The sequence below is a fragment of the Passer montanus genome, unplaced genomic scaffold (genome assembly GCF_014805655.1).
Source record: "Passer montanus isolate IOZ18808 unplaced genomic scaffold, ASM1480565v1 scaffold3, whole genome shotgun sequence".
Taxonomy (NCBI): domain Eukaryota; kingdom Metazoa; phylum Chordata; class Aves; order Passeriformes; family Passeridae; genus Passer; species Passer montanus.
The window spans coordinates 18,388,699-18,413,748 of NW_024367707.1; the positions used below are offsets into that span (position 1 = coordinate 18,388,699).

The window sequence follows — 25,050 nt, forward strand, 5'->3', positions numbered from 1 at the left end:
TTACATAGAAGTCAGGAGCTGAGCTTGCCCAGTAGACAATAGACACAACAGTTAATCTTAAAAAACTTGACTCATATACAAGCACACTTCATTAGGGATTCAGAAAGAAAGTAGGTTGAATATTTTACCATGCCAATATTGCTGGTATTTTTAAAGTGTTATTACCAGAACATGTGCTTATCTTAGAAAGAGTGTAATTTTTTAATGTGAAGGAGATGTTGTGCTTTGAAGGCTTACCTACATTTCATTTTTTCATTGCTCAATAGGCTGTTGAAAAGCAAGGGATGACTTTCACATGGATAATTCACGCCACTTATGTATGCTCTTGCCCTACTAGTCTGCTTTTTTGTTTTAATAAATAAGAGGTCAGAAAGCAAAGGTTTGCATACTTGCTTTGCCAAATGAAATTTGAGAATGGGAGGAAGTCTTCAACAGGAGGCACATTCCTCTAATATTTCAGTGTTCTCAGCTAGTTGAAAACAGGTTATAACTTCATAATTGATATTTTATTTTTTCATATAGTGGTGGGATAAGGGGAAATACCTTTAAATGTAAGAAGGTAGGTTTAGATTTGTGATAGGAAACAGAATCTGTAGTGTGAGGGTGGTGAGGCACCACAACAGATTGTCCAGAGAAGCTGTGGATGCCTGATGAACACTTGAAAGTGTTCAAGTCCGGGCTAGGCTGGATGGGGCTTTGATCAGCCTGGTCTAGTGCAATGTGTGGTAGGATCTAGGTGATCTTTAAGGTCTCTTCCAAGTCAAACCATTTCTGAATTATTTTTTTCCCCTACTAGATGTAACTCATGTACAGCTTGTGCTGTTTAAGCTAGTACAGTTGTATTTAAATGGAGAAAAAGAAAAACTTTTTTAGTTTTGTTTTTGGGTTTGGCTTGTTTTGGCTTTTTTTTGATAGTAAACAGTCCTTCTACCCTGTTTTAAGTAGGAAAAATAATTTCACTGGAGGAAATAGTTCCTTATGTCACAGATACTGTGAAAGTTAAAGCCCCCAACAGAAAGCTATGAGAAATCAACTTGTGGTCAAAATACAGATTAATTTTTTATGCTGTGATTTTTCCATTGCTTTTTAATAATAAAACACCTAAGGAAATAGAAGGAAAACGTTTGTTTGACCAGTAGTGTTCTGTTCTAGGGCAAGGCAGCCTTATGCCATGCAATATTTTCTTCTGTCAGAATAGCAACTAGCCTTGACTTTTCCAGCTTCTTTTTGGTTTCAATGTCAAGTCTTCTTAAAAAAAACAAAAAAACAAAAAAACCCCTAACTTTTATTTTAAAACACAATGGAGTTCTTTTCCCTTTCTTTTATCAGGCCATTCTAATTATTACTTCACCTTTTGATTGCTTTTCTTGAATGACCTTAGTGTAGGGGATTTGTTCTTCCTTAAACATCTCATTTGAGCTTATGTTTAATTTTTACTTTTGCAGTTGCTTATCCATGGGTGGTTTTGTCTTAAGATAGTTCTGGCTTGCTGTGATTCAAGTTACATAGAAGACAGAAATACATTAACGTATTTACAACAGTCAAGTTATGAAAGGCTTGCAGGTTGAGCTTTTGAATATCAGATACTCTCTATGACACTGAATCCAGTTTTCACTGCTTTGTTTGTATTGTAATTCAACAAATTTGTTTCCAACAGTCTTTTGTTTCTGATACCTTCAACCTTCAATCATCTCAGGCAATGAATTTCAACTAGTTCTTTGATTAATTGTATTTCATAACAGGGAGTGGAGGAGTGTGTCAAAATCTCTGTACTGGGTTTTGATTTCTGTGTTTGTTTTTTTTAATTAAAGCTGAAATACTGTATTAGCCAAAGCATTGCATATATGTGACAAAAGTAACGGGAAAAAAAGACAAAGTTGCATGCTTGTATCTTGCTGTATATATTTAATATATAAATGATACAAAGCCAATTAATATTTCATTGACAGATAATCTAGAAATAAAAATGCAGTATTTAATTTCCCCAAAAAGTTTCTCCTCATATTTAAAAGATGTTTCTACCATTTTTACTTCTCAGTCTATTATAGAAAAATACTCTGAAGCTTGTAGCCACTTAAAACTTGAGGATGACAGAATATTGCAAATATTTCTGCAGCTTCTAAACATTTTGGAAGTTCTCAGCTAAATTTTTTATAAGTGGAAAAGTGTGAACACCAACACAGATATTTATATCCATGTCAACAGTGTCAATATATTACATTATGCTCTAGGTTTTGTTTTACTAAAAATTAAGTTTTTCTTAGAGTTACAACAGGTTTGTGTACATACCATCCATGGGTAGTGAAACAGGAAGCGCTGGGTTCCAGTGCTAGGAAGTGCACAAAGGAATACTTGCTTCTTGACTTCAGTGCTTTCTCATTTAATATTTTATGTGGGAAAATAATAATGCTATCCCCTCTGTTTTTCTGCAGTGGACCAGATCTATCATCTAGCATCTCCTGCTTCTCCTCCTAATTACATGTATAATCCTATAAAAACATTGAAGACCAACACTATTGGGACATTAAACATGCTGGGTAAGTGGAATTTTTTTATTACTTAACTTGGTTAGACATCATATAATCGTAACGGAGTTGCTGGGGAGATGAGAAGATGAAGTAAATGAGCAGTACATTTTAAAAAGTTATTTCTTTACGCAAAATAAGGTTGGAGGTATTTCTACCCTCTTTGAAGATTTTTGTTGTTTTCCTTTAAATAGATCTGCAAATTACCTCTAATAACATGACTCTCAAAGGACAAGAACTTTCTGCCTGTAAGTTGGCTATGGGGTGTGCAGTAATTACAGAAGTAATCGGAACAATTAAGAGCATGGGATTTTTATAGCACAGTTGTGTTCATGATTGCTGTTTCCACTTTGGTGACTGGAACATTCCCACAATTACCATAAGTGAGTGTTCCTTTCCACTTCAGCAAACGTTGGACAGGGTGGAACTGCACTGTTTTAAACTTCAGACATCAGGAGTACTGCACCCTCTTGTTCATGCCTTGGCTAGCAAATTCTAAGAGAGTGTTTAATGTCTAGTGTCATGCTGCATAATTGCAAGGCAGTGTTTTCAGTTTTGTCTACTAGTTTTGATGCTGGGAAGGGGTCTGTGAAAAGAAGACCTCAAACCTTCACTACTTTTTCCTCCCATATTTCTGCCATTTGGTATGATGCAGACTGATCTGAGTGTCAGTGATCCTAAGAATTGTTATGAATCAGAAAAACTCTTGGGTATTAGCATAGCTGAATTTTTTATTTGAGTGATACTCTAGAGATACAGTTCAGAGAATCAAGTGATTCAGTAGCTGTTGAGGTACCAGAATGACAGAGGTGAGAGATTTGTTTGATTTGCCATGTCAACTTGAAGATCAGAAAGCCATTGAAATGGAATGGAGGATAATCTCAGGTGATGGGTAGGATGATCCAAGCAGTTTAAAAGGGCATAATAAAGGAGAAATTATTGGTTCTTGTCCAATAACATGTTATTCTATGTAAGTTTCTTTACTTACTGGCTTGCCTTTAATCTATGTAAGAAAGGATTTGATAATCATAATATACCATGTTGTTTCAAGATCTTGGTTTCCTAAGTGGAATGCTTCCCTGGCCTTTATTTAGATTGTAGTAGATTAAGTTCTTGGATGTTGATTCAGTACAACTGCTAGTGCCAGGAGCAGACACGTCACATGCAGGTGCTGCTGTGCTATTCTTAAATTTTCTAGTTTGGAAGTGGGAGCTATGGATGTGATTTACAGCTGAATTTGCCTACTGAGAGAAATCAAATTCTCTTTAAAAACATGTAAAACAGGATCACACGAAAGCAGCTAGCATGAGTGAAAGATTCTTGCACTTGCTCTAATTATGTTCTTTCCCCATTGCCCAAAATGTAGGTTTAGCTAAACGTGTTGGAGCACGGCTGCTGCTGGCCTCTACGTCAGAGGTTTATGGAGGTAAGAAGAATAAAACAGTATTTAGAGCTCTTCTTAGATATGATTATGTAAAAGGATATTTACACATCTTTTGTCAGATACCAGAATGATAGATTTTCATCGCTGTCTTAGCTTGATTTTTAGGAGATGTTCTTCTTCCAGTTTAAAATGTGAGAAGGGCATTTACAGTGCTTGCTTTTTGTGTCTAGTCAAGAGTGGTGGCAGGAGACTTGTGGTGTTGTCTGTATCTTTCCTGTGTCCTGGTTTACGTCTCTTTTTCCAGAGGGCTTCTGGCTAAATTGAATATTGTACTCTAAAATCCAGATGCCATAATGAAAACCTGAGGAGAAAGATTTCAGTAGTAAATATGCATATCTTTTTCCCATCACATAGGAATTGTATTGTTAAGGTTTAGCAATTGCCCTGGTGTGTAAGGGACAAAGGATGTCACTTCCAAGCTAAGAAAATACTGGTTGTGCATGCAGGTTCTTCTGGTGTCTCTTAAAATATAATATTTGGCAATGCTCTCCATCTTCCTCTTACTGTTAAAAGTGAAGGAGTGAAAGAATGATGGATAGAATGGTGACTGGATGCAGCAAGAGTCTTCAGTACTTCCTAGGGTGTGTAACAGACCCCCCGTGCTTGCCAGAGAAACTTCCTTCTCTTCTGAACTATTGCATAATTGATAATAGCAGTGTTGCAAGATTAGTGGAGATACACGGGCACGATACTGTGCTCAGTGGGAATAGATTGAGTCTCAGCTGAAAAGAACAAACAAGTAAACAAAAATATGGTCCAAGGTGCAAGGTACAAAGCTTTGTGAGCAAAGAGTGAGGAAGGACAGGGAACATGGCTCCAGGTGTACACTTTTGGTGGAGCAACTTCAGAAGAGTAAATGCCCAAGCAAGAGATCACTAAGATGATTAGCCAGCCAAAGTGGCCTGAGCATGTGTAGCATTCCTACTGCCTCCCAAGCCTTAGATTATCTATGGTCAGGCTCTACAGAGAAAAATGATAGCCCCAAGGACTCTTCTGCAACAGAACAATCTCCCTTCTGGAGTATCTCCTTTCCCACAGCATCTTTTCAGTCCTTTTTAAGATTGTTGTGAGCTTTTATAATCATGTAAAACTTCTGTGCATTTACCATTGCTCCGTGGCTGTCATATGGCACAAATTCATCCATAATCATGTCTGAACAGCATAAAATCTGGAAGGTTTAATCAGAACTGACTGTCAAGGTTGTTTCAAAAAATTACCTCTCAACACTAGGAAATTCCATAGTGATGTGTGCAAACTTCAAACCCAGTAGAAATTATACCATTCTAAAGACAACAAAGAGGGAGATGTAACCAAGTGTTTATATTTTTTCAAACTTACAAAGCACACACAGTCAAGGTTCCTAGATTATTGTTGTTTGATTGCTTGTTTTTATAATCAAAAACTTCTATGCTGGATCAAACAAAAGGATTGTCTAACCTGATTGTGCCCAGTGATAGCTAGTAAAAATGCTTTGGGTAAATAGAAGAAATGTAAATACTTTGTGGTGCATCAGTCTTACCTCTTTACAAAACACAGTGCATCTCCATTTTCTCTATTTTTCTTTCCTTGTTTCCTGTTTTATGAAATTTGAACATATTTTACTTTCATACATAACCTATAATGCCTCTTACATAACTGCTGCCTGCATAACCTGTAATATTTCCTCTGAAGCACATAAGGTGAAAGTTGTATTTATGCCCTTGAGGTAGTCTGTCTTTGCAGAGAAGAATTGAATTTAACCGTCTGTTCACACACGCTTTAGGGAAAGCAGTTGCTGGCTGTTGTTTGCTTGTACTCACTTATTTTACTAGTCTTTCATCTTCTGCCACTGCTGTTTTCATGGTTCCAGTGATTGCACTTTAAAGAAATTGTGCAAGATTTTCTAAAATGCAGAATTCAGAGAGAAGATGTGCTGGCTTGTATAACACAAATGCTCTACTGAAAGTTTCATCACATATAGTCATCTTTTGATATATCATAATCTAAGGTGGTTTTTCTTTTTTTCCCATAGATCCTGAAGTTCACCCTCAAAATGAGGATTACTGGGGGCATGTGAATCCCATAGGTCCAAGAGCCTGCTATGATGAAGGAAAGCGTGTTGCAGAGACCATGTGCTATGCATACATGAAGCAGGTATTAAACTTGTATCAGACTTAGTGGTTTTTCTGTAATTACTGAAGGCCCAATGTATGGCAAAGCTGGAATATGTGTATTTAGGGGTAGAAGAGCAAAAGATAATGTCTTGAGTAGGAGCACTTATGCTGTTGTTGCAAATCTGTTTTCTTTAATGGGAAGGTTTTATTGCTCCCATCCGTTGTGTGTTTTCAGATGAGCAGTCTTCTTGTAGAAGATGTGCTTTAGTGTTCTTAATAGGTATAATATGTCTTTCAGTATAGTAAATAGTTTTCAGACAGATTAAACTGAGGTGACCTTAGTGTGCTTAGAAGTCAATGGGATTGAATAAGGCCATTACTGATAAATGTGTAATGTTGAAGGAGAATAATCAAAATCAGAATATAGAGGTAAGAATGGTCTTTAATGAGTACTTACATAGAAGCAATGTATTTTAAGCACTTTTGAAATGTCTTAAAATTATGTAGGTATAAATTACAGACCCTAATGAATATCTAGCTGTGTAATTCCTGTTTTCAGACAAAGACAGTAACAAGAGGATAAAAATACAATTTAAAATATGTTTAAGAAATTATACATGCCAGTTTCCTTGTGTTACCTAACCAGCAAGTAGAAACTCATCCTTAACTAACATAACATTGACTGTTTACCTGTAAGTAAATCTTGCTTAATTGTGGTTCAGCTAAGCTCTAGGAGACTATTCAATTAGCAAATATGGCACACTAAAGAAAATAGTATCAGTATTTCTTGTTATTTGCAGCCTTAATATAAAAATGTGTAAATCAAACATAATATATTGTATAGAATTTTAAACCTTTAAATTATAAAATTCCAAATGCTTTTATAAACCTTGAAAACAGAATCAAGCTGAAGTGGTAAGACTTTAAGAGATGGTATAGAGTTGTAATTTTGTCTTATCTCTTCTACCAGACAGAGAAGGCAGAGGTTCTGTCTCATTTGTTCTCTTTTAAATCATTTAAGGTCCAACATGGTGATACTGCTCTCGTTCAGGATGGTGTCTCCAGTATTTCACTGTAGCAAAATATTCCTTGTCAGTCTGAAAACCCATTTGCAGTTGAAGATTAAAGTTTTTATGAGAAATTCTTGTGATGTAGGGTGTTGCATTTTTTGCAGGTTTGTGGTACACACTGCAGTATTCTTTTAGGAGGGCATGAGTAGGTAATTTTTAAAATCATGGGCTATATCTTAAAACCACAGAGTGAGTCATGATAGCATCTCAGAGATTTTATGCAGGATTTACAATGAATAGGAAAGGTTTATAAGGTGGAACTGCAGCGCACATGTACATTAAGTAAAAAGTCATTATGTTAATGACCTGTCTGTCCTAGAGGCAGCTCTGTGACATATTTCTTGTACTTTGTTATGGGTTGGTGAAGTCAGCCCAAGCTTGTCCTAAGTTCAGATACATTCTAAAACACTGTTGAGCTAGTGTGGGGAAAAGATGAGTAGTGTTTAGGTGATATGCTGTTACTAGTGGAGGAAACCTTACCTTTTGAAAAGGTCTGATTTCCTCTATGCAGATAAGCATTGTGCTTTTAAGAGGATTTTCAGTAGGAGTGACCTAGCCCCAAACAGTGTGATTTACAGTATTTCAAGATAAAATATTTCCAGAATCTTTCAGCTTCAATAAAAATAAAAACCAGTTAAAGTTATTTTGCATTTTTTGGTAGTTTCTTAAAAAGATTTCCATCATCATGCACATTGCTAGGTACCTTAAATACGTAATAGTGATTCCAAAAAATGTGAAGTGAAACTGAACTTCTTCATTGTACTTCAGACAGCCTGTTTGAATCAGAATGGTTTTTGAATCTAGTCAAAGTTGACTATTTGCTGTTGTCAGAGTTCCTCAGTCGTCTGTCCTGACCAAGGCATTTTTAGAGTGTTCTTTTCTACTGGTGGTGTTGTTTTGTTCACTTATTTTGACCTCGTGAATTAAGCATTTCTTGATGCTATCACCTGAAAAAGTGGTGAGAGGGGAGTTCCAGCACGCACTATCGCAGTGTGAATTTTGTGCTACGTTCAGGACTTGCCATTCAGGTATCTGTTCGACCTTAAAAAAAGCCTGTATTTGGCATTCTGGAGCTACCTGGAAATCTTGGTATTAATGATTGCGCCAATACTCTGGATTAATTTTTTTAATAATTAATTAAAAAATTTTATTTACAGCACACCTAAGCAGATGATGCAAATCCCTGCCATGAAGGTAGTATCTGATACTTTATCAGATATCAATTTAAATGCTTTGCATATTAAGGGTGTTTTGTGAACTAGATTTCTTTCTTTTTTTATACTGCTGACCTGTAAGGAGATTCTCCAGAGCTGAAGAAACACTTCAGGTCACTAGAGAACGTTAGAGGAAAATTTTTTTTCTCCTTCCACTTTCTTCATCCATTTTTTCATACCAGCTATGTGACTCTGAAAGCTTAGGTGGTAAGAGATGGGCTTGGTTGTGATACAGCTATCACATTAAGTGATAGTTTTGGAATTGCCTTACAATAGCTGAAATGTTGAACTGTAAGCATAACATTTCAACTGTAAAATTGTAGGCTGTGTTCAGGGACCTGCATTATTCCCAGAGTCAGATGATTGAGGCTATCCTTCCAAGCTTGTTTAGGAGCATTAGTGTTTATGTAATTCAGATCTCAGCATCACTGTTTCTGCAAAATAATTCTAAAAATCTATTAGTAACAGAGTGTTAAAAATGGCATTTTTTATACAATTGACAGCATTTTATAAATAAAATTCCTTGGACCCAGCCTCGCTGTAGAGTATTGTAGCTTAAACACATTGTAGATGGATTCAGTATACACAGTGCTAGTAATTCTGCTGTGATTGCAATTCAGAGGTTTGGGAACAATTTTGAGAGTTAATGATCTGTGAAATACATGGGAAAGAATATGAATCAGTAAAAAAGGGACTATTAGAGCAAGGAATGCTAACAACAACCTAAGTAATTTTGGCTGAAACACTGGTAAAGGTTTGTGTCAGGTCACAGTGATACCCCTGCTACTGTCTGGACTTCCCCAGCAGATTTTTGTAATTCCAGTTGTCTGCTGGAGAGCAGACATTTGTAGTTTTTCCTTTCCTGATCTTTTATGCAGGGAGGTCTGACTCATACTTGCTGTATTTAGATAGATCCACAGACTTTGCAAAGAAGGAGGCACTTGTAATTAATTAATAGGAGAAGCTTGCCTGATATCCTTGTGAATTATGGCCACAACATGTCATATTCAAATTGTTTTGGTTAAAAGAAACTTGGTATTTGAATTGTATTGATCTATTTTCTAAGACAGTCAACACAAGGAAATACCTGTTCTTAGAAAGCTTATAAAATTAAAATATGTCTTTTTAAATTAAGGAGTCATTATAGCATCCTTGATATCCTTGATAGTTTCCACCTGGTATCTCTAAAACTAAATCACCAGCAAAAACTCATGCTGAAAACCATGGACAGCTTTGTTTTGCAAGGGAGACTGCATAATTAATATTACATTTTAACTAACAGCTATAGAATAGTCTTGAGTACTTATTCAGAGGAGGTATCTCTGTAAGCAATAACAACCTTTTCTGCTTCTTTACTGTTTCTTTTCATCTGTACAGACACAGTCTTTGTGAAGAAATTCATACTGATAAATAATAGAGTGAGCTGAAGTGTTTTGCTAGTCCACAATCCTACACTTTATGATCTTGCTCACAAGCTCCTTTTTTTGATTCCTTATGGAATTTTCTTTCTGATCAATCTGCTGTGGGAAGGCATTGTCTTAAACTGTGAGGCCAGAAGGCAGTTGATCACATTTTATTTCAGCATTAGGGATAAATCTAAAGTTCTCTTATGTTTAGCATATAAATATGAGCCAAAGTGGGTTTTTTTCTTTCTCTAGGATGTAGTAAAATACTGTACATAACTTACTGCAGCAAATCTGGGGAAATAATTGACTTTGATAGTGGGAATATGGTAGAGGTAGTCAGTCATTACATGTTATTGATAATATTCTGAGTAACAGGACATAGCTAAGACAGAGTTAATACAAAAAGGAGTAGAGTTACTCAGCATATAAAAAGGATCACTTCAAATGAGATGTTCATGAAACAGCAAAAGGAGAGTTACGACAATTTTTAAGTTACTGTCTCCAAAATCTCTTTGTCTATGGAAGAGTTTCTTTTGAGGAGACAGATTCCAGTTTTAAAGGGACAAATGAAAAATTAGCTGCATAGAAAATAGATTTTTCAAAGCAGTAGGCTGCAGGGAAAAGCTTTGCTAGATGATACTATAAATAAAATGTTACTCATTTTGAAAGACAACATTACAGTGTGGTGAGGTGAATAAATAGAAGGGAGAAGAAATAATGGGTTGATTGTTACTATGAGTAAGTGCCTACAGAGAATGTGTTGTTTTTCTTTTCTAGATCCCTTGCTAGTTTCCAACCAATACTGGAAAACAAGGCTGCTGCTGTAGCTTGTGCAGTGCAAGAGAAGCTTTTTGGTCAGCATTGTTGAATGAGTTATTTGTATCTTAAATACTAGCTTCCAAGTGCCTTATTTTCTGCAGTTGTTATTAATGGCAGTATCTGGAAAGCCCATGTGAAGTACAACCCCTTCTTGAAGGAGTCAGTGGCCTTCTTAAGATAACGTGCTGGGCAAAACAAAGGAAAGAGCAGCTCTATAAGAATATGTATTTCCAAATGCTGTGAAGGCTTTGGGAATGTTCTGTATTGTGCTGCTGGAAGTATACATTTGAAATGTTACATTGCTGTACTTTTTTAGCTAGCAAGAAATAAAGAGTATGTTCCCAGCTGATGCATTTTGCATGGAAAGGGAATTCTGCTCTTCCCAGGGTCTTTTTCAGCAGGAAGGACCCAGTGGATGTTGTGAGATTATTTTTTTTTTGCCTCTGTTGTGGATACAAGCTTGTTGGACAAAGACTGTGTATCTTTTCCTGTGGCACAATAGTTACCTCCCTTGTTACTGTTAGTTTACCATTTAGTTGCAGTTGCAAACAAGGCTTGATTGTGACAAATGAAACCTTAGCTGCAGTTAAATGGAATTGAATGTTGTTTGACTTTCTGCATACTGGGAGTGTTGGGCTTTACCCATACTACTTGGGGTTTCTTATTTCTCAACACCAAGTAGTAGCTGATGTATTGAATGTCCCTTTTGCCTGTTTCACCTGTAAAAAGCTAGTTCTACTGCTTTCACAAAACATCTTTGAGGATTTGTTTATGAATCACTTGAAGACCTAAGAGAGAAGGTCACATTTTCCTGCAAGTGTCTCTTGTATGTGAAGCTACGTTTATTTCCAAGAAAAATGTGTTTCCAGATCTCTTCTGATTGAAGTGTGTGTGAGCTGCAGCTTTCAGCCACGGATGTACTGACAATGCACTTCTTCCACATACATCCTCTTCCAAGATGAGAGCAAGAACTGGTCTAAGCCTTTGTAAAATACATGGAAAATACAGGATGTTCCGTGTATCCTCTGAAGGAATGTTTGCAACTCCAGAACACTGTGGTTGTGACTTCAGATGAATCAGAGCACACAGTTTGCTTCAGACAATTTTTTTCCAGTAACTGATACAAGGATGTCTTTTTCTGGGAGGTGGGAGGACTAGATACTATGAGGAGGATACATAGGCCTGTACTGAGGTTGATACCTTCTTCCCTACTTTCAGATGGTAGCATCTCTCTGCTTACAGCATACCATATTGCTCTGAGCTCAGCAGTACCCTGTTTTAGCTCACAAGGGCCAAACATCCTTCTCGTAGGCTTTATCATAAACTGTGCCTTGTCCAAATGAACATGTCAATCAAAATAACTCAAGAGAGATTACTTCAGCCTGCAGTCTCTAACTGTTAAAATGCTTTGTCCAGAAAGGTTCCAATTTCACATATTTGTTGCATTTTGCTTTGAAGATTTGCAAAATATTCTGTAGAAAGAACTTCTGGAAATGATAAAAACGTTTCTCGGAAAAAAACTATGCCATTGAAGACTTTGATTGTAATGCATGTATTTAAACAGCCTAATAAGAGGGGCACTGGAAAACATTGTGGCTGTGGTTACAAAACTGCTTTATGGCCTTTGTAAAAGATACTTTTCTGACATGTTCAGCTTTTCTAAAGTATGGACTTCTATAATCTATGGAAATGTGAATCTATGGAACTGTGTCTGCTGATTGTGAGACTTCACTTTTATGCGCAAAGAAAATAGCTAAGTCCCAGGCAAAATAAGTTGTTATTGGAAGGGTATTATTGAAAAATCTTAAAAGTTCGTAGTGGAAGAAAATGCACGTGCTAAAATCATGAGCTGTTCTAGCACTGATTTAGATTTGCATTACAAATACTGAGAACTAGTATAAATTACCTTGGTGTATGCACTACATTTTTCAGGAGGGCTGAGGAGAGATTTGAAGTGTTTCATTATTAGAAAATAATGCATGTTAAAGCTGAAGGAGGGATTCTTGAAAAGCTTTTTGCAGGGTAGAGTTTGCACTTTTAGTAACAATTCTTTTTTCTTTGGCTATAGGAAGGAGTTGAAGTGAGGGTTGCCAGAATATTCAATACCTTTGGTCCTCGAATGCATATGAATGATGGAAGAGTTGTCAGTAATTTTATCCTACAAGCTCTGCAGGGAGAACCACTAACAGTAAGTGATGATCTCCTGGTGATATGAAGAGCCATTTATGTCTTGTCCTGATGTGTTGCAAATGAGGATAGATTTTAGACAATACTGATGTTCCCCTCTTACAAAATGTAGTGTTCCAGTATACCAAACTTAACTGTATGGAAATGCATGTCTGAAGATGTGCTCTGTCAATGGGGTTAATCTTTCCCAGAAAGAAACCAGGCTACCAGTTGAAACTTGCACAAACATTTCAGCATTCTTTATATTGGGGATACAAACAAAATCCAATCATTGCCATGCTGACTAAACTTCAGCAAGAATGTTATTGTAATAGGGGTTAAAGTAGAATGTTCTGCCCAACATCACTGTTCTGTAGGACACATCACTGTAGAAAATACCTGTTTGATGTTGAAAATTACTGAATCTGAGAAAAGAAGGGGAGCATTCTTTAGCTGACCAGGTCAAATAAAATTAATTGTCAACAATAAGCAGTGACTGAGACCTAAAAAAAAAATCACTCCTATATCATCACAGAATTTGGCTGACAGGAATACCAAGTGTGTTGATTTCTTCAGAAACTATGTATTTGGTCTCTCAGTTCAGAGTACTTGCTCAAATTGGGGAAATAATCTCTTGATGGAACAGTGTCACTGAGTTGTAGAAATTGTGGCTTATGCAAACATGACGATGGTTGCTTTGTTATTGTAAAAGAAAGATTTATTATGAGAAACTGAAAGATAGAATCTCTATTGTATTTTCCAGCCATTGCCTGTATGTGGGAAAGATAACCACATGGATGACCTTGCAAAAATAATGTACAAATACTTAGTTGTGTAAAACTTATCCCACATGCTATAAGTTAAGCTAAATGCAGGAAGCTCTACATAAATACATAAATGTGCTTCCTGTTTGTTGGGAGTCCATCAGGCTGATATTGTGCTCCTGGTGTGTTCCCATCTGAATCAGTTTTTGGACAAACTCTTAAACCCCTGATCTTACCCAATGCATGCTGAAATTTGAATTCTTTTGGGCTCTGAATCAGCCTTGGAGAGCACAAGGTTTACCAAGTAACAGATGGCCTGTGTACCATTGTACTGCCCTTTTTGTCCTCGAAGAAAACAAGCATGTTTTCTTTTCTGTCCTTCCAAAAGCCTTTCTGTTGCAGCAGGTTGATGGCAAAATGTGTTTGTTCCCCGTTAAACTGAAATGTTTTCATCTCTTATATGTGTCTATCAATAGCTTTCAGAATGTAAGTATTCATGTTCTAGAGACTTTAGTAGTGCACTCAGTTAAACTGTGAAAAAAATAATGGTATCAAATACCATTCTGGTTCACTTCAAGTATACATTAATGTCTGTTTGAACTTCAGCAACTTGCTCCAAAGTACCAGCATATAACCTGAGGAGACTTCTTTCTTTTCCCTCTAAGGTTTTGATACAAATCTGTACAGGTGACTTTGTGAGTTGTATCATCTGCAACTCTTTGCTTCCCATTTCCCTAGATAGTAATATTTAGAGCCACATGATTTTTTATTTTTATATCCCGACTGCTTTAAACACAGTGCTTTTTCTCAACAATTTTTTTAGTGACCGCTAACAGTTAGTGGTCTCTTTGAAGCTGGCTGTTGTTAATGTGCAAATCAAAATTGCTCATCATAACCACATCTTAGTAGTCTGAAGTTTGCTTTAAATGTTTGGCACTCTTTTCTGGCTGCGAGTGCAGGCTGCACCTTATTCCAGTGTTCCAGAAGAGGACAAAGCATCACTCTGTTCTACACCCCTGAGAAGGTTTTCTTCATGCAGAGTTCTGGTTAACAAATGCCTTGGGATATGTTTACTGGAGACAGATCCAAGAGGAAGACAGCCTTCAATGAACTGATATTTGCCAAAAGCTCTACAAGCACATTTTTCATTTCTGTAACATAGAGCTTGTGTCTCAAGTGTTTCTCCTTGAGATGGTTTTCTAGAATGGTAAGGAGAAGATAATTGGCTAGAGAGGGCTTCTGTATTTATTAACTTCTCTATTTTTCATATGGTTTTAGGTCTATGGACCTGGAACTCAGACAAGAGCTTTCCAGTATGTCAGGTAAGCCTTGTTTGTTCTGGCTGATAATTTCCTTCATGGTTCAGTTAGCCTTCTTAGGTTTGTATTCACGTGCATTTGCTTTACTTTTTAAAATATTTTTTTAATACAAGCACTCAAAAAACCATGCACCCATATAAATCTGATTTCAGCATTTCTCAGCTGCCTGATCTGCTTTACTGGAGCTCTTAGGATCCAGCTTTACTTTCAGAAGGGAGACATGGAAGTTTTAAAAATATCAAGGAGAAAAGCATTAATTGGTTTAGAATTTTACTTGAAATACTAACATGCTCTTGCCTTCCAGAGACAGCAAGTAATAGACAAGTTTTTAGTGCTAGTTTATCACTCCATGCATTTTAATGCAATGCTGCCACCTCGTGTCCTTGGGACTGCTGTGGTTGGTGTGCATGCTGTGCACAAAAACAAAAAAACAAGCTAAAAAAAACCCATGCTGGACTTCTGAGTTGTTTTAAGCATTCTTTGCTCGGAAATGTTCTTTCCTTCTGCTGAAAGTAGTATCAGTGGTAATAAAGAAACCCCATCAGGTCAAAGTACCCATTCCTTTCTTGATTATAAGTCATAATGAAAAGCATCTGGATTTCTATGTCTGGAGCCAAGGTGCTACATCCGTGGCTAATAATCCAAAATAACTTTAGGTTATATTGATGGGGAAAAGTAATACCAAAACACTGTTTTTTTAACAAACTTGGTTTAAGAAATATTGAAAATGAGAAGACAATTCAAACAGCAGGCTGCAAAGCAGGTGGTAGTGTTATGTGCCTCTGCATTACAACTTGCTCTTTTCTGCTTGGAATTCATTGGCAGTCAGCCTCTAGATATGTTTAGATACTGGAGAGAAGAGGAAATATTAATCATTTTTTAATACAAGCACTCAAGAAAACATGCACCCATATAAATCTGATTTCAGCATTTCTCAGCTGCCTGATCTGCTTTACTGGAGCTCTTAGTAGTCACCTCTCTTTTTTAGACCAGGAATATTATTTATAGAGAAGTGAAAATTACCCCAATCTGTTCTTCCCTCTTTTACAGTGATCTTGTGAACGGGTTGGTGGCATTGATGAACAGCAATGTCAGCAGTCCTGTCAACTTGGTGAGTATGAGTGCTCCACTCTCCTGAGTTACAGTGCACTGGTCAACACCACCTCTGTTTTCCTCCTTGTCACCAATACTGATTTCTAGAAAAAAAAAATTGAACAAATAAAGGTCTTTCCATTATGAAAAATGTATTCTCCCATTCTCTTTGAAATAAGAAGGCTGAGCCCCTAGATATTGAGATCTTACAATTCCAAGAACAAGATAAATTTCTTGGAGTTTTTAATTTGTTTTAGGAAGAAGATATATGTAATTAGAATATGAAGGGAAAAAATGTGTGGGGCACGTGTGCAAAGTGCACCAACAAAATGATTGACGAATTATTTTAGTGGAAAAAAAGCACTGAAGGAATGCTTAGCTCAAGATAATTAGAAATAAGTTCATACTACCCTTGGATTCAAGGAAAATGTGATAGTATTTTGTGGTAGAGTTCTCTAGTATTGTTTAAAACGCTTGGAACTTAACTTGTCTAGTGAGATTTTTGTTCTGTTCTGTTTGTTGTCACCTTATTCTTAGTACTGGATTTAAGAATAGAAAAAGGATGCATATCCCAAGTAATTTCTTGTGTATGCCAGCTTTTGCCAAATCAGTTATTCAACTCTGCAAGGCAGTTAACTAGATTTTCCTTTTCTCCTGAGGCCATGAATTAATTTCTGTGTTTCTATCCAAATGCTGATATGTTTAAACTCTATCACATGCTTTGTCTTCAGAAAGCTCAGTATTTAAATCTATATGTATCTTAAGTGCTCAGCTTTTGGTCAAACAAGATGTGGTGAAGAGTTTTGAAACAAGGAAAGCTAGGGATGGAGTCTGATGAAGGGGAGCTAATGCTAGCAGAAAGTGTTCAGCATTTGATTGTAAAATATTGATCAGGAAATTATGTGCAAGTTGGTTAAAAGAAAAGAAAAGGAATATTGTATAGGAAGGCAAATAGCCCTTACTTATTGATATGTAAGCTGTAGTAGATTCAGAAGCAATTGTTTGCAGCTGAATGAGCCTGTGTTCCTAACTTTGGATGATACAAGAACTGAGCATATTTCTTCATGATACCTCCACTGGGCACAGTCCTTGAATCCAGATTTCCAAATGATGTGGCTGTGTGGGCTGCTCAGTGACAAAGGCCTTCACTGTGATTGCCAGCTCTTTACTTACTGATTTTATTTTTTTGGGGTGGGGGGAGGCAGGGAACAACACCTCCCTACATACACGGAATTACCAACATGAATGGAGAGAAAATTTTCTAATGAGTAAGGAACTTATCAAAGTTGGGGGTTTTTTTTCAACAAAGTAGAATAAAGCTTCAAGTTTAGCTTTCTCAGAGTTTAACGTGCCCCTGTTGGAACCATGTCTAGCATGTTGTAAGGTGTTTAATTGTTATTGAAATGAGCATCTCTTATATTTGTAGGGAAACCCAGAAGAGCACACTATCCTAGAGTTTGCCCAGTTAATTAAAAAACTTGTTGGTGAGTACAATTAATTCTTTGTAAAGTTTATGAAGTACTTAGTGTCATTAGATAATTATTACTTGATTAGTGTGTGTAATATGTGGATAATTTAATTAGTCTTTGGATTTCTTAATAATTTCATCAAAAGCATTTAATCATATCATTAAATATTAATCAGATAACCCAAATAATCTCAATTTTCTGTAAACTATGGCATGAAGAGTAGAATGAATACATTTTCTGTGTATCTATGCAATCTATACCCATTAATTTTTATAATGTTTAGACAGTTTTTTAGGTTTGTTTTGGCACAAGGATGATACAGAAATGAAATGTAAAATATGTGAATGAAAATGTCCTGCATAGTATCTTAGCTGGAATAGAGATACTTGAGGAAGGTGGTTCTTCACAGTTGTGCAGGCTGTGGTCTTCAACTACCATTAAAACCTCATACTGTGGCAACAATCTTCCTCTGTTCTTTTCACTGTTTCTGACAGTGATTCTTGAAAGTGTTGACAGCACCTGGGAAGAAAACACTGTGGCTTCCTCTTCATTCTAGCTCTGACACCTGTAGCAAATCAGAGCTCTCAAGAATGGAAGGAAATGGTTGCTCTTGGTCTTCTAGTGTGGCTCCCTAATGAGATGAAACATCCTGCTGCCATTAGCCAAGGGTTTTTAGTCTTACATTCCAGAAGTGCTTCTGACAGATCTGAAAAAGACAAGTTCAGACATATAACACAGAAGCTGATGCATGTGTTGTTTCTAATAAGAGACTGTTCCCTATGGAAAACTTTTGTGAATTCACAGATCAGGGAAGGAGATGGAAAAATCACAGCACCAAACCCATCAGACACATAGATTAATTGTCACCTCTGTTTGTCTGTTCACAAACAACTTGATGTGTTCCAGTCCATTCAGGGAGGTGGTTTAGTTCTAAAATGGCATGTAAACTGTTTGCTAGATTTGGGTAGAAGAATTGGCCTCTTTCTATGTGTTGTTCTGAGGAAAGGCAAGTGCTTGGTTATTTAAATCAGACTGGAGATTATGGGCAAAAAGAAACAGATGCCCTTTTGTAATGCCAAAGTGCTAACAATCATGGAACAAGTGAGGTTGGAAAGGACCTCTGGAGGTCCCTTGGTCCAACCCCTCATGTCAGGCAGGGCAGCCTACAACCAGCAGTGGCCCAGGACCATGGCTTTTAAGTATTTCCAATGGTAGAGACTCCTTGGGCCATATGTGTTTCACTGTCTCTGATCCTGTCACTGGGCACCGCTGGAAAGAGCCTGGCTTTCTCTTCTTAATTCCCCCCATCTGGTATTTATACACATGGATTAAATTCCCCATAGCCTTTTCTTCCCCAGACTGAAGGGCCCCAGGTCTTTCAGCCTGTCCTCATATTCCAGTCCCTTCATCATCACCATGGCCCCTCTGTCTCTCTTGTACTGGGAAGTCTAGAACTGGACCCAGTTCTCCATATGGATCTCATCAGTGCTGATTAGTGGGAAAGCTGATCTCCCTTGTCCTGCTGGCAGCACTTCTGCAGCCCAAAAATATCGTTTGCCTTCTTTATGGCAAGTGCACATGGGTTCATATTCAGCTTGGAGCCCACCAGAGCCCTCAGTCTTTTCCTGCCAAGTTGTATTCCAGCTGGTTGCCCCCCAGCCTGTACTTCCCCAGATTCAGGACTTTGAATTCGTTGAATTTCATGAGGTTCCTGTGAGCCCTTCCTCCAGCCACCTTTCTCGAGGTCTGGATAGCAACACAGTGCTCTGGTGGATCAGCAATTCAGTATTGATCCAATGTTGACCCTTGGGGTATAGCACGAGTTACCAGTGTCTAACTCATCACCACCCTCTGGGCCTGGCCATGCAGTTTGCAGTGCTCCTCACTGCTTCTCCAGCACTCAGTGAGGGTGTTAAGGGAGACAGTCTCAAAAGCATCACTGAAGTCAAAGCAGGAGATACCCGCTGCTCTGCTCTTTGCTACTGAAACAGTCATTTCCTCATAGCAGGTTAATAGATTGGTCTGTAAGAGTACCTTAATTTTTGTGAATCCACGCTGAAATCTTTGTGAAATGCTTTGTGAACCCACGTTGCTGTGGGACAGGTGGATCACCCAGTTGTTGCATGCAGTGCAAAACATTTCAGTGATTGAATTATGAAGCAGAGGGCTGCAGAAAGACCTGCTGCTCCTGTTGGTAGAAAAGATGTAAATGCTAAGCATAGTGGATTGCAGATGATAAATCAGTGTCTTGTTTAACAGGCAGTGGAAGTGAAATCCAGTTTCTCTCAGAAGCACAGGATGATCCTCAGAAACGAAAACCTGACATCAGAAAAGCCAAGTTACTGCTTGGCTGGGAACCTGTGGTATGTACAGATGAATTACTGTTGCTGGGTGGTAAAACACCAGGAGGCAGAGGGGGCTGAGGAGGGGCCACATGGTAACAGTCCATTTGCCTTACTGGAATATCTGCCTAATGCCATCTCCAGAACAGTTTTAACATTTTAACTTTTTCACTTGCATATTATGAGATTATTATCTTTCTGTAAGCCCAATGAATCATTTGAAGAGCATGGTACATAGTTACTTACATTACCAAGCCCATAGCTGATGGGTTTGTTGGTGTTGCTGCAATGCTCATTCCTGTTGCTGGCAATGGGAGTTGGTTTGCTTGGAGAGGTAAAATCTGACCAATTCCCAGAAAAAGTGTGACTTTCATAGCCAACTCCCCATTCTAACTAGCACAATGGTTTGTACCCTTCTTTAAATTTGTAGACAAAAATCATTCCAGTAAACATGTGAACCTACCTAGTAAATGTAAGCCTAACAATAGAAAAAGATCCAGATCCTTCTGAAAGGATTCACAGATGCAACTGATATTGATAGACCATGTCTGACAGCACAAGGGTGGTAGCAAATTGCTGCAAACACAGAAGGTTTAACTTTTGTATTTCTGGCCTTCTGTGTTTGGCACAGGCAGCAAGAAAACTTGCCCTGAAGTAGCAGTACAGAGTTGGTACAGCAAGGCAAGCAGTTTCTGTGCTGCCTGTTTTTATCTTCCTGTACTTATGATGGTGTCAGCAAGCATGTCAGAGCATATGGCTCCTGAGAAAACAACTCCTCTGTTGTTCCTGTCTCCATATTCTCTGCCTGTACTTAAGCACTGCAATTTGTAGGATTACAATTATTTGTATAGGATTTAAGAATATCAAATGAGATACTGGATGCTAGCTTCATACCATGCTGCGAAAGATGATCTTTAATCCTTACAAACAGAAAGGGCTTAAATGCTGGGCATTTGTCTCTTTCAATGCATTAGGAACTGAAAGTAGAATTATGCATGTCTGTTTTCATACAAAACAGACCCATCAGAACCATGTGTGAGATTTAAATTTGTTGGGTTGTTCAACTTATGTCAGAAAATGTTTAAAAGCTCAGCTGCATCAGCAGTGAGGAGATGTAACCAGCATGTGGTGCTATTAATACTTAGATTGGCTAAGAGTGAGATTCCCTGGCTCCCTTGTGATAGCTGTTTTATAAAAGATGCTGTTGTGAAATGAGCTGATGTGAACCTAGAGTGATATGATTCTCTCCTCACTTTTGGGAACAGGTCCCATTGGAAGAAGGTTTGAATAAAGCAATTCATTACTTCCGTAAAGAGCTCGAGTATCAGGCAAACAATCAGTATATTCCCAAACCAAAACCTGCAAGGATGAAGAAAGGAAGAACAAGACATAACTGAAGACTATTGGTTGGACAGGAAATTCCCTGCTTGACATTTGACGGATGTAATTTTTTTTTAATTTTTTTTGAGAGAGACTTTAAAACAGGTATCATGAAGAACGAACTGGAATTTCATTCTGAAGCTTGCTTTAAAGAAGTGGATGTGCCTAAAAATAACATAAATATTCCCTTTCCCTGCAAATCTTGCCTTGCACTTTTTAAATCTGTCTTTTTATGTAAAATAGAGTAGAAGCATCTTTTAGTATCTTCAAGTTTTATATCTTGATGTGAGATCATTTTGTTGTGACTGTCCTTGACAGTTTTATTTACTGGTTTCTTTGTGAAGCTGATGATAAACACAAATGGGATGGAAAATGCCAATTTATTTATAAAATGGGTACTATAAAATATGAGATGTTCTACTATGCATAAGAAAAAAAATAGTGATATTGTCAGGTGAGAGACACTGACATCTGCATATAGAAGAGTTTAAAAGAATTCTGTATGAGAGCTTTATGTATTCTTTAAAGGAGAGATTTTTTCAAAAGTTTAATTTTAGTTGTACACTTGAATTTGAGATATTTTCATTGATTACCATGGATAAGGATATTTTGAATCACTACTGTGTTGTGCGTACTCTGGGAATAAAGTTAATGTATTATTGGTTACAGTGGTTGAATATGCTATTTTAATAAAATACTGAAACTTCTGTTTGGTAGTTTCAAGGTTTCATTGTGGGCATTTCTCTGGATTTGCACATCTGTGGATTTGTTGTGTATTAAATATGAAGTAACAGCCTGTAAATAATCCAGTCAAAGTTAATAACTTTGGTCTTACATTGCTTGTCTCCTAACAGATGTATAGGAAGGGCTGCAGGATGTCTGTTGAAATAGATCAGACAAAACCATCCTGATTTATTCCAGTTCAGGTACTTGATAGTGATGCAGGAATATAATATTTCTTTAAACCATGGAGCCGAACTTCAGCCTTCCTGAGGAAATAACTGAGGAAGTGTTTCTATTTTAAGCAGTTACTAAAGTGCCAGTAAATGCTTTCAACTTTGGTAGCTGTGCCCTGTCATCTTAGCAAAAAAACCAAAAAAAAACCCAAAAAAAAAAAACCAAAAACAACCAACCCAAACCAACAAAACCGCCGAACTTCAATTCCCTTATTTTCAGTACTTCTCCTAAAAAAAAAAAAAAAAACCAAAAAAAAAAACCCCACCCAAAAACAACCAACCCAAAACAACAAAACCGCCAAACTTCAATTCCCTTATTTTCATTACTTCTCCTAGTTTTTAAAAGGCTTTTAAAAGGTATTTTGGCTTACTGCCTCTCAAAATTGAAAATCCTAAACTCATCAAGCAAAGTGACTTGACTTTATCTCATTAGAGCTTGATGTTTTTATTAGCTTCTGAGTATCTCTAGGTTAATGGTACATTGGGAGTTAGCAGTAGCAGTGATGTTATGCCCAGCCCTGGGAAGACTCTGAGAGCAGTGTGGCATTTAGGCCCCTTTGAGCTGTCTGCCAGAGCCTCACAGTGTTGCCTGGCTTGGAGTCCCATCCAGTCTGTGCTGAAATTCCCAGGGACTCCAGCAGTGGCAGGGTTGCTGCACTCATTGCTGTGCCCTGCCTGGAGTGGGGCTGCAGGGATCCTTTTAAGACTACTGGGTTTTTCCTTGCTCACAAGTGCACATTTTCTCCTGTTGGAAATCTGCCATACAGCTGAGATGGGGAGCCATGGTGCATTTTCCTGTCTGGATTCAGAGGTGGAATTTAGATATTATACATTACCTCCATCTTTTCACAGCCAAGCAGCTTGAGATCTGCTTTTTTTGTATTATGCCTTTTTCTAGGTCCTTGATCTGGGTTTTTATTCCATATTAAATTGCCTGAAAAGTACACCATGGTGTGCTGCTCCAAATGTGCCTGTAACCTGTCATTACTGAAACATTCACAAAGCACAGCCTCTCCGTGTACTCGAAGCCACAGCTGGACACGTGTGAAAGTAGTGCCTGCTTCTTCAATAGTTCTTTGGAGAGAACTGTAATCAGCTCCCAGCATGGAGGTTTTAACCCTTAAAACACTTAAGATGGAGATTATATTTGGAGGATGACGCTCTTTCTTCCTTAGATTTCACTCCTTGTGCAAATAGTGCCATTGAATGTCAAAGTCTGTGAAGAGATGGGACACAGGTACACCCCTGGTACAACATTCAGTTCAGCCATGGAGAGTAAATGGGAGCTCTGGCTACCAGCTGTTACTTCCAGGGCTGTTTTTATTTAATCCAGTGACTTCAGTACTAAGCATGTGAATTTGTACAGGCACAAGCATGCTACTACAAACTAGCACAAAATGTGTATGTTCAAAAAATAAAAATCTCCTGGGAACTCTGAACCTTTAGACACAAGAGAGAAGTATTTAAAAGCTCTTTAGGTTATGTCTCAGCCTGACTTGCTTCATAAAAGGAGCAAATTGGAGAGGCCAAGTGGCTGGCACAACCCATCTGTGAGTGTGTGTGATGCCTCCCACTGGGCCTGAACGACAAGACTGCAGATTTGCTACTTTCCTCCTACTGTTCCTGGTTTTAGTTCAGAGGTTCCTGATTCAGCTCCCATTTTCTTTTCTAATAGTGTCTTCCAGCAACAGGAGCTGAGGTAGCTGTTGCCCTTAGGTTTGAAACCAGTGATGTGGGGCTAATTCAAAAGGCATGAATCATGTTAAGAGTCTGCTGATGCTTGAGACCAAAAGTCTGGGGTACTTTGAAGTTGTCTGGTCTGAACTGAGTCTTCAAACAGGCAGATGGAGGTTTGCGTGTTGGTGCTCTGCTCCTGTCTGGGGTTAGACATACCAGCATGAAAAAGAGGCATCAAGTGTGTTGGGAACCACAGGTAAGAAAGAGCCACTTTTGATGGAGTAGTAGAATACAGCACTGAGAGCTTGGAAATACAGGATTTAGGAGTAAATGAAGCTAAGACATGCTCTAAGGATTTTTTTTTCCTTTAGAAATTTTGAGAATTGGAATTTTCTGCTGTTGTCTGCTCAGGCAAACAAGGTAAAACTAACATGACCAAACTTGAGGTGCTTTTTTACTCACAATTTACTGTACAAATGGGCAGCTCAGCTGGTGCTGGGTGCAAGTCTTCACTCTCAGGAAGAAACACACAATGCAGCAGAGGGAACCAGCCAGCTTGGTGCTGCTGAGTGGGACCAGCTTTCCAGAAGGAAAGGTCTGCAAGGCACCTGCTGCTGAGCATCCTTTGATCCTCACAAGTAGAACCACTCCTGCTGCTGGAGGTTACAACAGCATGAGATCCACAGTTGGATTTTATTATTTATTTCAAGCATTATGTATTTTTCCTTTATTTCTTCATGTAGGCTACTAAGGAGCATTGTCAGCCACATTGCTAGTCTACAGACAAGCTGCAGAGGAGCTTGCAGACCTAATTTATTTTAAGTAGTTCCATGAATATGTAATCTAGAGAAGCCTCATGCCTAACTTTTTGCTGTATGGGGAAATAATGATCTGGTAGTTTCTGTGTCTAAGGTGTTTGCAGCTTCCCTTAACCTATATAGACTGGTGGGTTTAGTAGCCAGTGAGTTCACTGCCATCTGGGTATTTATGTGTCTTAATCTATTTTTTCAATAAATTTTTAGAAACGTAATATACTGGGAAAAAAATCTTCACTTTTTGCCAGGGTTTGAATTGAGTTTCAAAGCTGAAAGAGGCATAATTGCCTTAGAGAGCAGGCTAGAGAGGGCAAAACAAGGCTTCGATTAGTTTGATGGATTGAGCCAGTCCCCAACCTTGCTAGTATTGAGTTCAGTGCTACTTGAGGCCAGGATGTCTCTGAGGGTTGTTAGGGGCTGGTCCACAGGAAGAAGATGTTTTGTTAACTGCAAGGGAACTGTACACTCAACACTGCTAGCCCTAACAACCATACATCCC

At 37.9% G+C, this 25,050-nt stretch overlaps 1 protein-coding gene across 1 annotated transcript in view; it reads left to right on the plus strand.

The window, feature by feature from the left end:
• Nucleotides 1–21,815, plus strand: part of UXS1 (UDP-glucuronate decarboxylase 1) — a 56,461-nt gene extending 34,646 nt beyond the window's left edge. The window contains exons 7-15 of the mRNA XM_039714212.1: nt 2,433–2,537; nt 3,892–3,951; nt 5,981–6,102; nt 12,640–12,759; nt 14,780–14,823; nt 15,871–15,931; nt 17,339–17,396; nt 19,641–19,744; nt 20,989–21,815. Coding sequence (XP_039570146.1) covers nt 2,433–2,537; nt 3,892–3,951; nt 5,981–6,102; nt 12,640–12,759; nt 14,780–14,823; nt 15,871–15,931; nt 17,339–17,396; nt 19,641–19,744; nt 20,989–21,120 — 806 coding nt within the window. The 3' untranslated portion in view covers nt 21,121–21,815. The remainder of the gene's footprint in view (nt 1–2,432; nt 2,538–3,891; nt 3,952–5,980; nt 6,103–12,639; nt 12,760–14,779; nt 14,824–15,870; nt 15,932–17,338; nt 17,397–19,640; nt 19,745–20,988) is intronic.
• Nucleotides 21,816–25,050: the final 3,235 nt, after the last annotated feature.